Below are 16,237 nucleotides of genomic sequence, written 5' to 3' on the forward strand. Positions count from 1 at the left end.
AGATCATTTTCACCATAAAAATGTACCTTTATAATAAAGCATTACATGCATAATGGCATTTGCGGTCACTACTGAGAAAGGTATTTTCCTGCTAATTGATTACATTTTTTTTTTAGATCTGTGCTTATAGCCTACTGCCGTGTGCGCATTGCTGCGCTTATAACGTGAAGAAATAGCCTAATAGTTTATAAAAATGTTAAGCCAAACGATCAGCCTTATTGCTTTAAAAGGTTTTTTGATGCTATCGGTTGTATTCAATTGGGATCTATCGCATCCCACAACTGTCCCAGACTATGTTTGGAATATTTATTTCTCGCACAGAATAGGTCAACCATTGTACTACAGCGGATAGTAGATTGACATAGGCTAGTGCTTTTGCTGTTCGTTAGGCCTACTCATCTTGTTGGCTGACGCATCTTCAATATGTGCCTCGGAATTCGATAAGGAAGCACACAGTTGCGTCCCTGATGTGTCTGTCTTTCCTTGTAGTCTACTTCAGATGACTTTGAGAAGGACCCGATCACATGACAGGCATTGGCTAATAACAATTGAGATATCTGAGAGAGCTATGTGAGTGAGAGGTGCTTCAGAGCACGGCAATTGGCAGCCGGGAGAAGGGAATTATAATTATTATATTCAGCCTAAGGTCACAACGGCCACGCAGCAAAACGCATGGACTTTTTTAGGGGGCATTACGGCCACACAAGGGGGATGTCGCCGGGAAATTTGAGGCCTGGTGAGAACATTATCAAGTCCTCGTCAAATTGTGAATGAGAGACTGATGAAGTGTGTGCAGCCTGCGCAAGAAACAAAGCAGAGCTCATACCTTCATGCAACTTTTTTAAAATCATCACTAGAGTCGCATCATGCAGCCTTAGAATGTTTTAAAATCAAAACATATAGCCCAACGTTTGTATCACAACTACATTTGCATAAATAACTAAATTAAGCATATAGGAGGACCTGTTTCTTTGTTAACCGATCAACACAGAATAGCCACATGTGCGCACTCCCTCACAAATCGTTTGGGGAAAATATCCTTTCTATTTTATGTTCAATTGTATCGTTCATACTTAAAATAATGCCATGGAATTCTTAGCAAATCTTGTCTGCTAAATGAACTCGTGTAGCCCACAGCCATATGGCATAGCCAAACGTAAAGACAACTTAGAGTATGCTATTCTGTTCTTTTGAAATAGACTACATTTTCTTAATACGTTTCTTTAGAGCTGTCTAAAATAAATAATGGATTTATTGTGAAGGTATATGCTATATTAAATTGATGTAGACTTTTTTATGTAGATGTTCCAAAGGTCTGCATCAGTGGCTTGCAGACTATGCGTGGAAGCAAGGAGATGCTCAACATGTTTATGTTAATTAACGGTCAATTACCGTAAGACCGACAATTATTTTCTAGACAATTACCAGCTGACAAGATGTAATGACCGCCATAGTCCTATTCATGACAGAATGTTAACATTTGGTGAATTTATTTATTCATTTTTAAATTACACTTCCTAAAATGCACTCTATTTGTAGAATGACACAAACATCATTTGTGTTCAGCAGCTGTAGCCCTCCTACTGGTCTATCTTACAGAAATAAACTACAAAAACAAGTTATTATTGAGGCTTTGATCTGCAGGTTACACCTGGTAACACCACAATTGAGAGACATGTCCTTGTAGCTTGAGGGCAATTCCACATTATTTTTTTTATTTTATTTCCCCTTTATTTACCTATGTAGACTAGTTGAGAACAAGTTCTCATTTGCAACTGCGACCTGGCCAAGATAAAGCATAGCAATTCGACACATACAACAACACAGAGTTATACATGGAATATACAGTCAATAATACTGTAGAACAAAAGAAAACAAAAAGTCTATATACAGTGAGTGCAAATGAGTTAGGTTAAGGCAATAAATAGGCCATGGTGGCGAAGTAATTACAATATACCAATTAAACACTGGAATGGTAGATGTGCAGAAGATGAATGTGCAAGTAGAGATACTGGGGTGCAAAGGAGCAAGATAAATACATAAATACAGTATGGGGATGAGGTAGTTGGATGGGCTGTTTACAGATGGGTTATGTACAGGTGCAGTGATCTGTGAGCTGCTCTGACAGCTGGGGCTTAAAGCTAGTGAGGGAGATATGAGTCTCCAGCTTCAGAGATTTTTGCAGTTTGTTCCAGTCATTGGCAGCAGAGAACTGGAAAGACGACCAAAGGAGAAATTGGCTTTGGGGGTGACCAGTGAGATATACCTGCTGGAGCGTGTGCTACAAGTGGGTGCTGCTATGGTGACCAGTGAGCTGAGATGAGGCAGGGCTTTACCTAGCAGAGACTTGTAGATAACCTGTAGCCAGTGGGTTTGGCGACGAGTATGAAGCGAGGGCCAACCAACGAGAGCGTACAGGTCGCAATGGTGGGTAGTGTATGGGGCTTTGGTGACAAAACGGATGGCAGTGTCATGCTTAGAGAGATTTTTCACTTTAAAATGTTTGTCAAACAAAAATCAATGATTGCAAAGTTAAACAAACTATCACTAATTGCACAAGGACTAAAACTCTTCCAAAAACCTATTTACTTTTAGAATGGTGCGGATGCAAAGTTTCATAATAGAATGACAGCTTGTGCTGCCTTTCTGTTACCAAACTTTGCTTCTGCAATGTTCTTTAATTAAGTAAATGTGTTTTTGGAAAATGTTCAGTGGAAAATGTTCAAAGTAGTCCTTGTGCGTAGTATTGTATGGTTTAACTTGACAATCATTGGTTTTTGGTTGACATACATATTAAAAGTGAAACATCTGTCTCAGTGTCACTCTGTTACCATGGAATTGCCCTTAGTTAACATTAAATGCCTACAATACCATTTAATTGTAATAAAGACATCCAAAATGCATACAAAGAATGTGTCAAATTTGTGTTATGGCCTAAAATGATCCACCCCCCAAAAACGAAATGATTCAATCTTGGAACAGATTAATCAGACCTGGAATAATCTGAGAGGTCTAATGTTACATTTATTCAATTGTATTTTTACGTAATGATAGGCAAATTAAAGAGATCAATAAACAGAATAATTAGGATGGATTACATACTAATCACCAGCATAACCTGTCAAGTAATTTCAAGACTAGTTCTTCAGATTTGTGACAATAGAATAATGACTCATATTTAACCATCTGCATTGACTAATTATGGATGTTGATACAGCTTATACAAAAAGTAGGTGTAGCCTACAAGTCTTTTTAATTAGGTGGATTTTGCTGATGCTGCTTGAAGCATACTAAACTACCTCACTGTAAAATCAAGGAGGAATATAGTCAATATTGCTTTAGAAATCTTGTTTATGATAGACTCAACCGCAATTGCTGACACAGCTCAATTAATAACAATCAATGTCAGTATAAAGCACTGTGTTTTGCTTAGATTGTTTCACTGCACTGTGTTTTGCTATAGATAGTTTCTAGTCAACTGAGAACAAAATATTGATCAACCTGATGGTAGGCATATGATTCTGCACTGTGGGCTACATTGGTTGTTGCAAGACGATCTGTCAATGGGCTGTTTATCACTGTCACTTAGGCAAAAAAATGTTTGGTCCTGATACAACATTTCTGACTAAATATATCCAAGGCCATTCAAAAAGATAACACCGATTGTACCCTAGAAATCAAATATTTTCAACTTTTACTAACATTGTGTTCACCTAATTTACTAAATGTAGACCTAAGGAAAACCATGTGTTTTACAACTCCCGAGTGCGCACGGAATCTCAGTACTAGGGGCGTCACTACAGACCTTGGTTCGATTCCAGACTGAATCACAACCGACCATGATTGGGAGTCCCATAGGGCGGTGCACAATTGGACCAGCGTCGTCCGGGTTTGGCTGGGGTAGGCAGTCATTGTAATTAAGAACTTGTTCTTAACTGACTTGCCTAGATAAATAAAAGGTTAAATACATATTTTTTTAAATAACATTGGAATAGCCTAATGGTAGGTAGCCTAGCCTATTTTAAAGAAAAACATTTAAAAAGTAGCACTGGTCACAATTAGGCTGTCAGCCCACCCCAGTCAATGTGACAATGGTTTCACATTATAGAGCCGTTCACTTCAACGTTGCCCTTGCACTTTATTTGGGTTGGGGAGTCAGAGCGTTATAATTGGCAACCACTTTGCCAACATCACCGTGGTTATAGCCTCAGCTTCTGCTTTAATTTGATTAATTAGGCTACATGGGTGTTTGGGAAAGTGGAGTTATGGTTAATTTCACAATGGAAAATAAATGATAGAGGCGACATACCATTAATTGACTTGCTCCGATCAGTGTACTCAAATCCATTTGTCCTCTTCTCAATCTCCATCCTCCTACCGCTAAATAGATCTTCGTCTTGGTTTCGACAGGTGTCCTCTGGAAATTACGAAATGTGTCTTTATGTTTTCATCCAGGTCGCTAATTATAGAAGAACCACTTCATGCCTCTGCCAGTTCATAGGAAAAACCTTTTACGCCACTCCCGTGCAACAAAACACACCTTGACGTTTTCAGGAATCACGTGACGAAACACTATTTGGCGTCGGAATTCTGGGATTTGTAGGATTCAATCATTGTGAGGTTGTATTAGGACAAACAGTAGTCTAAAATGTCTGAAATAACCTGCTAGTTCATCTATTGTATTTCAAACAGTTTCAAACACTTTAATATTTAGTAGTGTCTGTGATAGGCCTAATGACAAATCACAGTAATATAGCTACACTGTATTGACCTGCTTCTCACCTCTGAAAAGCAAAATGCCATCCATAAGAGATCATGACATGATAATGCCCTGTTTGGAATATGGAACTGATTTCCATATTAGGTAAAGGGTTTGTGGAAGGAGGATGTCTCTCTCTCTCTGATATCTGTAGAGTGTATATACACTAAACAAAAATATAAACGCAACATGTAAAGTGTTAGTCCCATGTTTCGTTTATATTTTTGTTTAGTGTATAAATACTGTATCTACAGATATCAGAGAGAAAGAGATCCTCCTTCCACAAACCCTTTACCTAATATGGAAAGAGTGTGCAAAGCTGTCATCAAGGCAAAGGTGGCTACTTTGAAGAATCTAAAATCTAAAATATATTTTGATTTGTTTAACACTTTTTTGGTTACTACATGATAACGCTATGAAATAACACATATGGTGTTGTCTTCACTATTATTCTACAATGTAGAAAATAGTACAAATAAAGAAAAACCCTTGAATGAGTAACTGTGTCCAAACTTTTGACTGGTACAGTAAATACAGGGTTGGGGAGTAACGGATTACATGTAAGGGATTACAAAGAAACTACCTGTAATCAGTTACATTACTAGCAAAAATACTGTAATTAGATTACAGATACTTTTGAAAAAAGTACTTTGAGGATTACTTTTATATTCAGAAAGAATGTTTACGAACAAAAATATTTGACACTTCTCTGTTTTCTCAGTGACATTCAAATCAACATTGAAAAAAGGCGCAAATTTAAATTTGTTCCACCTGAGCGAGATGACACACCAAATGTATTTGATGGATCGCGGGAAAATATTATAGGAATAGGCTTTTGTAGGTTACAGTCCAAGCTATGTCTTCTAATGGTGCAACTGGTGTTGGCATCCAAAGATGATCTAACTTGAATAAACGCTTGGAGGTAAGGATGACAGCAGTGGTGTAGTCTACAGCGATACGGACATCACTTATTATTGATATCTACAAAGCGGATTCACGTAATTCACACTGCTACTCTCTCATTTAGCTATTTGCGCCTTACCGATTGTGGTTGTTGTGGATGGCTGTTCACAAATCTAAATGTGTGATATTTAAACCAAATAATGGTTGAATTCAAGAAGTTTAAGCTGCCTATCAAACATTGTTTTTGAAACCAGTGGACAGTCAGTGAAAAATGCGCTCTTGCGACAGCTGCATAGTGCGGAACCCAGCCTATGGAATAAAAGTGGGGTTTTTATTGCTTAATCTAATTCACACTGATAAAAATGTTTTTATCCTTAGGCTTAATGGACACATTCTCAAACTCGTACACATTTTATAGACTTAAAAAAACAATATGTAGTTGCTACATCCATTTTGGACTTATAAATGATAAATATAATCGTATTATTATATGTAGTAGGAAGCTGATGGGTTAGAAGAAGCCAACATAACCAACCCATAAAGTAAAATGTAACATCCATGTATGGCCAGCTATGTACACTTTAACATTGATTTATCCTGCAATAGATGTTGTTCAATTGGTAACATACATGTTTTGTCTTCTTCTAATGCCTCTTAAGGGGAAAGTAATCTAAAAGTAACTGATTACATTTAGAAAGTAACCTACCCAACCCTGTAGAATATATATATATATAGTCAGCATTCAGGGCTCGAACCACCCAGTTATAAAAAAATATATATATCTTTTTTTTATATAACTGGTTGGTTCGAGCCCTGAATGCTGACTGGCTGATAGCCGCAGTATATCAGACCATATACCACAGGTATGACAAAACATGTATTTTTACTGCTCTAATTACATTGGTAACCAGTTTATAATCGCAATAAGGCACCTCGGGGGTTTGCGGTATATGGCCAATATACCACCGCTAAGGGCTGTATCCAGGCACTCTATGTTGCGTCGTGTCTAAGAACAGCCCTTAGCCATGGTATATTGGCTATATACCACACCCCCTCGTGCCTTATTGCTTAAATATATTATATGCAGCCTGCAGGAACGACAGCATAAATGCTCATCAAATCAAATGTTATTTGTCACATGCGCCGAATACAACAGGTGTAGACCTTACAGTGAAATGCTTATTTACAAGCCCTTAACCAACAATACAGTTGTAAGAAAAATAAGTGTTAAGAAAGTATTTAATCAAATAAACTAAAGTAAAAAATAAATAAATAAATAAAAAATAATTAAAGAGCAACAATAAAATAACAGTAGCGAGGCTATATACAAGTGGTACAGAATCAATGTGCGGGGGCACAGGTTAGTCCAGGTAATATGTATATGTTTTTATTTAACTAGGCAAGTCATGTTTTATTTTACCTTTATTTAACTTGTCAGTTAAGAACACATTTCTATTTTCAATGACGGCCTAGAAACTGCCTTGTTCAGGGGCAGAACGACATATTTTTACCTTGTCAGCTCGGGGATTTGATCTTGCAACCTTTCGGTTACTAGTCCAATGGTTGAAACACTAGGCTACCTGTCGCCCCAATAAAGCTAGATGTAGGCTAGATGTCCCAGGTACAGTGATGCCAGAGACATCAAAACCAAGTGAGAAATTCCTTATTGTGTTGTCCAACCATAGGAGAGATGCAGAGATGGTTCATTTGAATGTAGCACACTTCACATCCAGGCATAACCTGACTGTGGTCAACTCAGGGCTAGTACATTTCTCCCCCTTCCCCTGTATATTGCTGCCCTCTAGTGATGTCATTACATACTTGCTTTGGTTTAGTCCAGCAGACTAAAAATAAGGAAGATATTATCTGTAACAATCCAGCAAAGGACCATTGAAAATGCAGGGTTTCTAATTCTACCCACAGTTTGAATGTACAACTTTGTCGTAGGCTTATCCTGCCACCCACCCTCACATGTGAAATTCATGGGACTTTGCTGGAACATTGTCAGCTATTTAGAAAAAATAAATACATGTTGAATTGTATTTTGCTTCCTTGTAATGTGTTATGCTGACATTTTACATTACATTTTAGTCATTTAGCAAACATCTATCCAGAGCACTGTACAATCCGTGCCTTCAACTAACGTAGGTAAAACAACCACTTATCACAATATTTTTTTGATAGTATTAGGCCTATCATAAGCATTTTTCATAGTTTTTGCATTCATAATTGGCACTGGTTTACAAATTATGTACAGTAGCATAAAAGTCTGAAATAAAACAAATAAACAGAAACACTTTCTCACTCTCCTCCTATGCTGTCTTCAGAGGTAATACCTCTAAAACATTAGCTGGATTAGAAATTAATACATTCATTTTCCCAGAGAGAACTTCCATTTTCACAATCCTAGGATTTGGGAGAAATAATCTCTAATCTATCTAGACTACAGAGAGCTTAATCTGTGACAGTCAACCCTCTGAGATTAATTTTTCGGCAGGTAGCATAGCGGTTAAGAGTTTTGGGCCAGTAACCAAAAAGTTGGGGGTTCGAATCCCTGAGCCGACTAGGTGAAACATCTGTTGATGTCCCCTTGAGCAAGGCACTTAACCCTAATTGCTTCTGTAAATCGCTCTAGATAAGAGTATCAGCTGAATGACTAACATTTTTAAATGTATAATCGATTCACAGAATATGGCATGGTATTCTGGTATGTTTTTTTTGTCGCACTGCTTTGCTTTATCTTGGCCAGGTCGCAGTTGTAAATGAGAACTTGTTCTCAACTGGCCTACCTGTTTAAATAAAAATGGTAAAGCATCACTCTGACAGGGGGAGGAGAGAGAAAGAGAGTTTGACAGTCAATCAATGAAGCTCTTTGATGTTCAAGAGATGTGAGTCTAGGTTGACAAGTAAAATAATGTTATATACGTACTACCAGCATCCTATGAAGGATTTGGGAAACCCACCCCACAATAATGAGTACCTTTTTCAATGACAGACAGACAATCATTCAGTGAGGTTACCTCCAGGAAATGGATGTGTGCCTCTGTGTGAGGTTCTCCAGCTCGACCTCGCTCTTCTTCAGCTCAGCGATCTCCTGTTCCAAACACTCCATGAAGGCTTCAGCTGCGTTCTCCTGGGCTACAACCAGCTCCTTCACATCAAAGTGTACGTCTTCTCTCAATTTAACAGATTGACTGACCTTAAAGTATTGACGGACTACCGTTTCTCTTTGCTTGTTTGAGCTGTTCTTGCCATAATATTGACTTGGTCTTTTACCAAATAGGGCTATCTTCTGTATACCATCCCTACCTTGTCACAACACAAGTGATTGGCTCAAACGCATTAAGAAGGAAAGAAATTTCACAAATTAACAAGGCACACCTATTAATTGAAAAGCATTCCAGGTGACTACCTCGTGAAGCTGGTTGAGAGAATGCCAAGATTGTGCATAGCTGTCATCAAAGCAAAGGGTGGCTACTTTGAAAAATCTCAAATATAAAATATATTTTGATTTGTTTAAAACCTTTTTGGTTACTACATGATTCCATGTGTTAGTTCATAGTTTTGACGTCTTCACTATTATTCTACAATGTAGAAAATAGTAAAATAAAGAAAAACACTCGAATGAGTAGGTGTTCTAAAACGTTTGACCGGTATATATATATATATATATCACTCTGCATTGTTGGGAAGGGCCTGTAAGTAAGCATTTCATTGTTAGTCCACACCTGTTGATTACGAAGCATGTGACAAATAACATTATTTGATTTGATACAGGACTCTTATTCTGAAATATTCCCAAAAATCAGACCTGGAAGTACTTAGTCATTCTGGCCTACTTCGCACCAGTTTTTGTAGCTAGCTAGCTATAGCAACTCTTAAGCAGCACAAAAATCAATAGCTTCTCCCACTATTTTTTGACCCCAAAATGTCTAAACTACAGGTACTTAATGAGGTTCTCGATGAAAAATTAGCTGCAGTTCCCCTGGAGATATCCGTGGCAGTTAAAACAACGATAGCAGAGTACCAGGGAGAAATCTCCCGTTTGAAGCGGGCGGTTGTACATCTACGAAAACTGCTGGATTTGGTTTTCAAACCAGAGATAAAATTGCAAAGATTAGCAGGTTTGTGGCGACGTGTTTCTGTTTGACATGCATTTACAGTGTAGCCCAATATTAATCATTAAAATTTGAGGCTTTGATTAGTACATTAGCATATACTGACGAGTAGCAATAAAAGATGTGGGGGATACGCAAGTAGTATGGCTAACTAACTACATAACGTTAGCTAGCAAGCATGTACAATTACTTTAATTACAATTTAATAGTATACCAATTTCACGACGAAATATTTAAAGAAAATGTGGCCATTGTCCATTAAATGCATTTTAAAAAAGTGTTCTATATGCCATTTTGTCTAAAATGGTCTTTAATCCGTTTTTGAAAGGTATTATATTTTACTGGGACTCGTGTGTTCAGTCCGATAAATCAGTCAAAGTAGTCCTATTTCTTCAATTTCGGCATTTATTTTGTTCCTGAGTGGCACAGCTGTCTAAGACACTGCATCTCAGTGCAAGGGGTGTCACTACAGACCCTGGTTCGATTCCAGGCTATGTCATAACTTGCCGTTATTGGGAGTCCCATAGGGTGGAGCACAATTGGCCCAGCTTCGTCCAGGTTAGGGTTTGTCCTGGGCAGGCCGTCATTGTAAATAAGAATGTTCTTAACTGACTTTCCTAGTTAAATAAATACATTTGATTCTTTCTCCAGACCTCCAGCAGCTCACTCTCACTGAAGAGGTTATTCCTGACCAGAGTCACTGTGAGCAGGAATGGAGCCCTGGTCTGGGGCCGGTGGAGTCGGATACCGAAGAGTCTATGTGGGACACTTTCAACATCATAACTGTGGAGAACCAAACAGAATCTGATGGCCAGAGCCACAACAGAGAATCTGAATCAACCAGTGACTATGAGCCCCCCTCTGAAGTAAGTCCAGACAGTGACAACAGTGAAAATGGAAACGTGGATGGAGTGGAGAGTAGAATACCACTGTCAGGATTAAAGCCTCTCAAATCAAAGAGAGGAAGAGGACGGCCAAGGAAAGGAACCAGTGAGTTGCCTGATCTGAAATGTGACGTGTGCGGGAAATGCTTTACAGCAGCACGTAGTCTGAAAAGGCATCAGCTAAATCTGCACAGTGAAGAGAGACTAACAGGACAGCCAAAGAAAAAAAACTGTGAGTTTCCTGATCTGAAATGTGATGTGTGTGGAAAATGCTTTGAGAAAGCACGTAATCTGCAACGGCATCGGCAATATCGGCACAGTGAGGAGAGACGACACATGTGCGACACTTGTGGGAAATGTTTCATCCGGAAGGACCATATGACCCAGCATATGAAGCTTCACACAGAGGAGAAAAAACACTGCTGCACTGAATGTGGCAAACGTTTCCTTCACAAGTCCATCCTGAAAAATCATATGGGTACTCATACAGGGGAGGCTTTTAAATGTGATGTGTGTGGAAAATGCATGACGACTGCAGGTGGTCTGAAAGTGCATCAGAAAAATCACACTGAGAAATCGCATCAGTGCAAAGAATGTGACAAAGCCTACACCTTTAAGGGAGACCTGATAAAGCATGTGAGGATTCACACTGGGGAGAAACCATTTCAATGCAAAGAATGTGGCAAATGCTTCAGCGACAAGGGAAGCCTTCCAAAGCATATGATGACTCACACAGAGGAGAAACCACATCGCTGTAACGAATGTGGCAAATGCTTCAGTCTGAAAGGAAGCCTGACAGCGCATATGAAGATTCATACAGGGGAGGGAGTTCAATGTCATTTGTGTGGAACTCACTTGAAGTTAAAATCAAGTCTAAAAAGACATCTGCGAACTCATAGAAGGAATAGTCCTAATGAATGAGACCACGTACAAATGTTTGGTAAAGATCCAAGCTGAATATGAATTATAATTGTTATTTCTGTGGAATGGAGAAGGAGACCATTTTTCATAAATATTTTACCTGTATTTATAGTGTAATGTTTTGCATTGTAAAACAGGACATGTGGTACAATTGAATGGCTTTGGTAATTACTTATTTCAGAAATTAGATTGATAAGGATTTAGTATATTTAATTCAACTGCTAATAATTTATAGGTCAAATTCATATTTACAAAACAAATGGTCTGATTTAACCAATATGGCACTATTTTAAATACAATTAAAAACAAAGGCACTAATATTAATCAATATGATTTTTTTGAGTAGGACTCCTGGCAATATAAAAAGTTTGTTTTTGTATGTGACAATTCCTCTTCTGCTAAAATATATATATATAAGAGGTAAGGTCCCCACTTGTCATGTCACATCATACCTGGAGCACTTATTGAGATCAGCCTTTTTTAAAGTAAATCAGGAGTTAAATGAGGTGAAAGGGAGACTGGAGGACTTTAAGCAGATTTCCCAATATTAATGGCCAAAAAATTTGCACAACCACCCTGGGTGTGTAAACGGTGGATTTAGAAACTAGAGGTGCTCCTGGGTAGAATGGACCCCACTTTTACTGCAACACAATTTACAGAAATTTGTGTATAGTCCAACAACAAAAATTGTTCAAGCATAAAATGGTCATAGAAATCACAATAGCTTAAAAATACATTAAATTATTTGGATGATAACTAGTATTAAATATATCGATAATGGTGCATATTTTCCCCCTAATTATTTGTTTACAAAGTAAACAGGACAGGACTCTTATTCTGGAGGATTACAAAATGGTCTGTGTTAACTGGAATCCTTGGAATGTCCCTTTCTGTTAGGGAACACCTACTCTGGGAGGTGTTTTTTTTTCACCTTTATTTAACCAGGCAGGCCAGTTGAGAAAAAGTTCTCATTTACAACTGCAACCTGGCCAAGATAAAGCAAAGCAGTGCGACCAAAAACAACAACACAATTACACATGGGATAAACAAACGTACAGTTAATAACACAATAGAAAAATCTATATACAGTGTGTGCAAATGTAGTAAGATTATGAAGGTAAGGCAATAAATAGACCATAGTGGTGAAATAATTACAATTTAGCATTAACACTGTAGTGATAGATGTGCAGAAGATGAATGTGCAAGTAGAGATACTGGGGTGCAAAAGAGCAAGAAGATAAATATAGGGATGAGGTAGTTGGGTGAGCTATTTACAGATGAGCTGTGTACAGGTGCAATGCTTGGTAAGCTGCACTGACAGCTGATGCTTAAAGTTATTGAGGGAGATATAAGACTTCAGATTCAGTGGATTTTTTTTTGCAATTCGTTCCATTCATTGGCAGCAGAGAACTGGAAGGAAAGGCAGCCAAAGGAGGAGTTGGCTATGGGGATGACCAGTGAAATATACCTGCTGAAGGATGTGCTACAGGTGGGTGCTGCTATGGTGACCAGTGAGCTGAGATAAAGCGGGGCTTTACCTAGCAGAGACTTGTAGATGACCTGGAGCCAGTGGGTTTGGTGACGAATATGTAGCGAGGGCCAGCCAATGAGAGCATACAGGGCGCAGTGGTGGGTAGTATATGGAGCTTTAGTGACAAAACGGATGGCACGGTGATAGACTACATCCAATTTGCTGAGTAGAGTGTTGGAGGCTATTTTGTAAATGACATTTCCGAAGTCAAGGATCGGTAGCATAGTCTTGTGCATGTACAATAACTCAATTTGCCTTTGCACTCCTAAACAGCACGATTTTTTAAAACTTTTGCAAAGGGTAAAGTCTACAAAACTTAGTCCACACTGTTCATAACAGATTCTAGTTTTTGGAACAGAAAACGGTATTGAGATCAAGTGTTTAATTGAACATTTGCAAAAGGTTGGCTAAAATCCATCTCCCACTGCCCGCCAGTGGGCTTCCTCACATATTTGGTAGTGAGTGGTAACGCTAACTGGATGCTTCACATTTATACATCTAGTGAAATATCTGTCTCATTGTTCTATCTGTGGTATGAGTATTCGAACACAACTTATGGCTCTGGCACTGACCATTCCCGGAATGCGTCGTTATTCTTGCCAGAAGCACAGATAGAACAATGAGACACACACACCCATAAAATGAGGTGGAAACTGAGCTGCACTTCCTAACCTCCTGCCAAATGTATGACCATATTAGAGACACATATTTCCCTCAGACTACAAACGCAAAGAATTCGAAAACAAATACAATTTTGATAGACTCCCATATCTATTGGGTGAAATACCACAGTGTGCAATCACATCAGCAATATTTGGGACCTGTTGCCACAAGAAAAGGGAAACCAGTGAAGAACAAACACCATTGTAAATACAACCCATATTTATTTTCCCTTTTGTACTTTAACTATTTGCACATCGCTACAACACTGTATATAAACATGCCATTTGAAATGTCTTTATTCTTTTAGAACTTGTGTGTGTAATATTTACTGTAAATGTTTTGTTTATCTATTTCACTTGCTTTGGCAAAGTAAACATATGTTTCCCTGCCAAAAAAGCCCCTAGAATTGCATCTGCTTGGTGTTTCCACTCACTACCAAATATGGTAGTGAGAGGAAGCCCAGTGGACGGCAGTGGAAGAAGATGGATTCTGCACATTCTCATCGATGAAACATTTGATCTCAAGTTCTGATCCCAAAACTAGAATATGCTATGAACAAAGTGAACTAAATCTTGTAGACTTTACCCTTTGCCAAAGTTGTAAAAAATTGCGTTGCTTAGAAAGAGTGCAAAGGCTAATTAAGTTATTGCACAAGCGCACTTCAGAGTAGGCGTTCTGTAATGGAAATATGCAGATGATGTTAGAACGGGCCAATAGGATCTCACTAGCTCGTGCTTGGCTCTGCCCACCTCCTTGCTTGTTCTGTCCACTATGACTATTTTGTTCCCATTGGAAACGACAGGCTTTGGTCTATCTTGGTTTAGTTATAAAAAAAATCTTTGCAATAAGTATTTTAAGAAATTAAGAGATGGTGAACCTAAACTCGATTCGTATTAACGCCCATTTGCCGCGTTGAAAACAACTGGGATATTGTAAAAATACGAGGTCAAATCATGACGTCAGTGATCTTCAGGTCGGAGCCTTAGAAAGAGGCCCGAGTTCCCTGGTTAGAATTCCAAGTTAGATGACCATTCAAATCGATTTTTCCCAGTTGGAGCATGTTTTTTTTTTCTAAGTTCCCAGTTGTTTTGAATGCTCGGAAGTGTGAGATTTCCGAGTTCCCAATTGTTTTGAATCTAATCTCATTGTTCTGTGACTATACCCTAGCTCTTTACAAGGGTTTTCGTGACGATTAATTTAGTAACCGTGTGACACACCATGACAACGTGAACGTGATTGGTTGATAGTATGCTGGGCAGGCGTTATACGTTCCTCCATTTATTAACCTAAGAGATCAGTGATGCGAATTTAGTAGCAATTTTGTTGCTAGATTTAGCAACTTTTCAGAGTACCCTGGCAACTTTTTTTTTCAAACAGCACCTAGCAACAAATTTAGCTACTTTGAAAAATGTATTTGGAACTTTTAGCAACTTTTGAAAAGTGACTCAAACGCTAAAATGCACGCATTTTCCCTCTAAATGACACAAAAACGATTTCTCTGTCATACACTCAGTCACAACACACGTGCCTGGCTGCAAAGGTGCATTGTGAGTGACGTCAGCAGCAGTCACTCAGCTCGTGCACAGGCAGCAGCAGGCCAGCAGCAATTTCAGCAAATTGCAAATCATTGTTGGCTGACTGCAGCAGCAGTAGTATGCGTTCGACGAGACAAACCCAGTGAATATAGTTGGTCACAAATGTTTGGTCTTGAACAGAACCTATAACATCAATCAACATGTCTCAATCAAAATTGTACAGAAAAGAGTCTGTACCTGATTTTAACACCAGTAATTGGGGATGATTGTCGAGCATACTGTGCGTACTGCAAATCCGATATACAAAGCATATAAATAAATAAAACCCTCACAACCCAGTCTACATTACCACAGTTGGTTAAAAAAGTGGATAACTGCAAAAGCGCAGAAGCTACTATGGCAATGGCCACTGCAGAGCATCTGCTAGCATGTGACCATTTAGGTATGGCTTGCATAGCTGCCTTTTCAGATTCTGTGGCAGCAACAAACTACCAAGTGCACAGAAATGATTAGGGGAGTACTGGGTCCTTATTTTCTCAAAAGGGTAACATCAGATGTGGGGGATAAGAAGTTCAGTCTCCTTTTGGATGAGTCCACCGATGTCAGTGTCTCGAAATACCTGGGTGTGGTGATTCGGTATTTCAGTGCTAAAAAAAGAACCGTTGTGTCCACATTTCTCGAGCTGGTTGAATTGGAGGGTGGCGATGCCAGATCAATAGCAAAGGCTGTCGTTGAGTTTCTTGAGAAGTGTAACTTTAAAAAAGAGAATCTTCAGGGTATTGGCACTGATAATGCGTCCGTGATGACTGGGGTGCACAACGGGGTGACATGATTTTAAAGGAAGAATGTGCATTTCCCAATTTGGTACTCATCCGCTCTGTGTGCCATTCTTTACAATTGGCTGTCTGTGCAGGATCCAAAGA

At 38.7% G+C, this 16,237-nt stretch overlaps 2 protein-coding genes across 6 annotated transcripts in view; one reads left to right on the top strand and one right to left on the bottom strand.

The window, feature by feature from the left end:
• Positions 1-4,527, bottom strand: part of LOC106570966 (nuclear receptor subfamily 6 group A member 1-A) — a 185,257-nt gene extending 180,730 nt beyond the window's left edge. Inside the window, exon 1 of one of the 5 annotated variants that reach the window (XM_014143591.2) lies at positions 4,310-4,527. In XM_014143591.2, the coding sequence (XP_013999066.2) occupies positions 4,310-4,370 (61 nt within the window). In that variant the 5' untranslated portion in view covers positions 4,371-4,527. The remainder of the gene's footprint in view (positions 1-4,309) is intronic. The other 4 variants (XM_014143586.2, XM_014143607.2, XM_014143614.2 and 1 more) reach the window with 4 other exon arrangements.
• Positions 4,528-9,464: 4,937 nt separating this feature from the next.
• LOC106571094 (zinc finger protein OZF) lies at positions 9,465-11,741 on the top strand. Its single transcript, XM_014143767.2, has 2 exons — positions 9,465-9,786; positions 10,432-11,741. The coding sequence occupies exons 1-2, from the start codon at positions 9,591-9,593 to the stop codon at positions 11,583-11,585; spliced, it is 1,350 nt and encodes a 449-aa protein (XP_013999242.1). The 5' UTR covers positions 9,465-9,590; the 3' UTR covers positions 11,586-11,741.
• The last annotated feature ends 4,496 nt before the right edge of the window (positions 11,742-16,237 follow it).

This window comes from Salmo salar, chromosome ssa01 (genome assembly GCF_905237065.1).
Source record: "Salmo salar chromosome ssa01, Ssal_v3.1, whole genome shotgun sequence".
Lineage (NCBI taxonomy): Eukaryota > Metazoa > Chordata > Actinopteri > Salmoniformes > Salmonidae > Salmo > Salmo salar.

Excerpts from the sequence above, each read along its gene's own strand:
- LOC106571094 (XM_014143767.2), top strand. The coding sequence starts at position 9,591 with ATGTCTAAACTACAGGTACTTAATGAGGTTCTCGATGAAAAATTAGCT. Across the intron at positions 9,787-10,431 it reads AAAATTGCAAAGATTAGCAG|ACCTCCAGCAGCTCACTCTC; the intron begins GTTTGTGGCGAC and ends TTCTTTCTCCAG.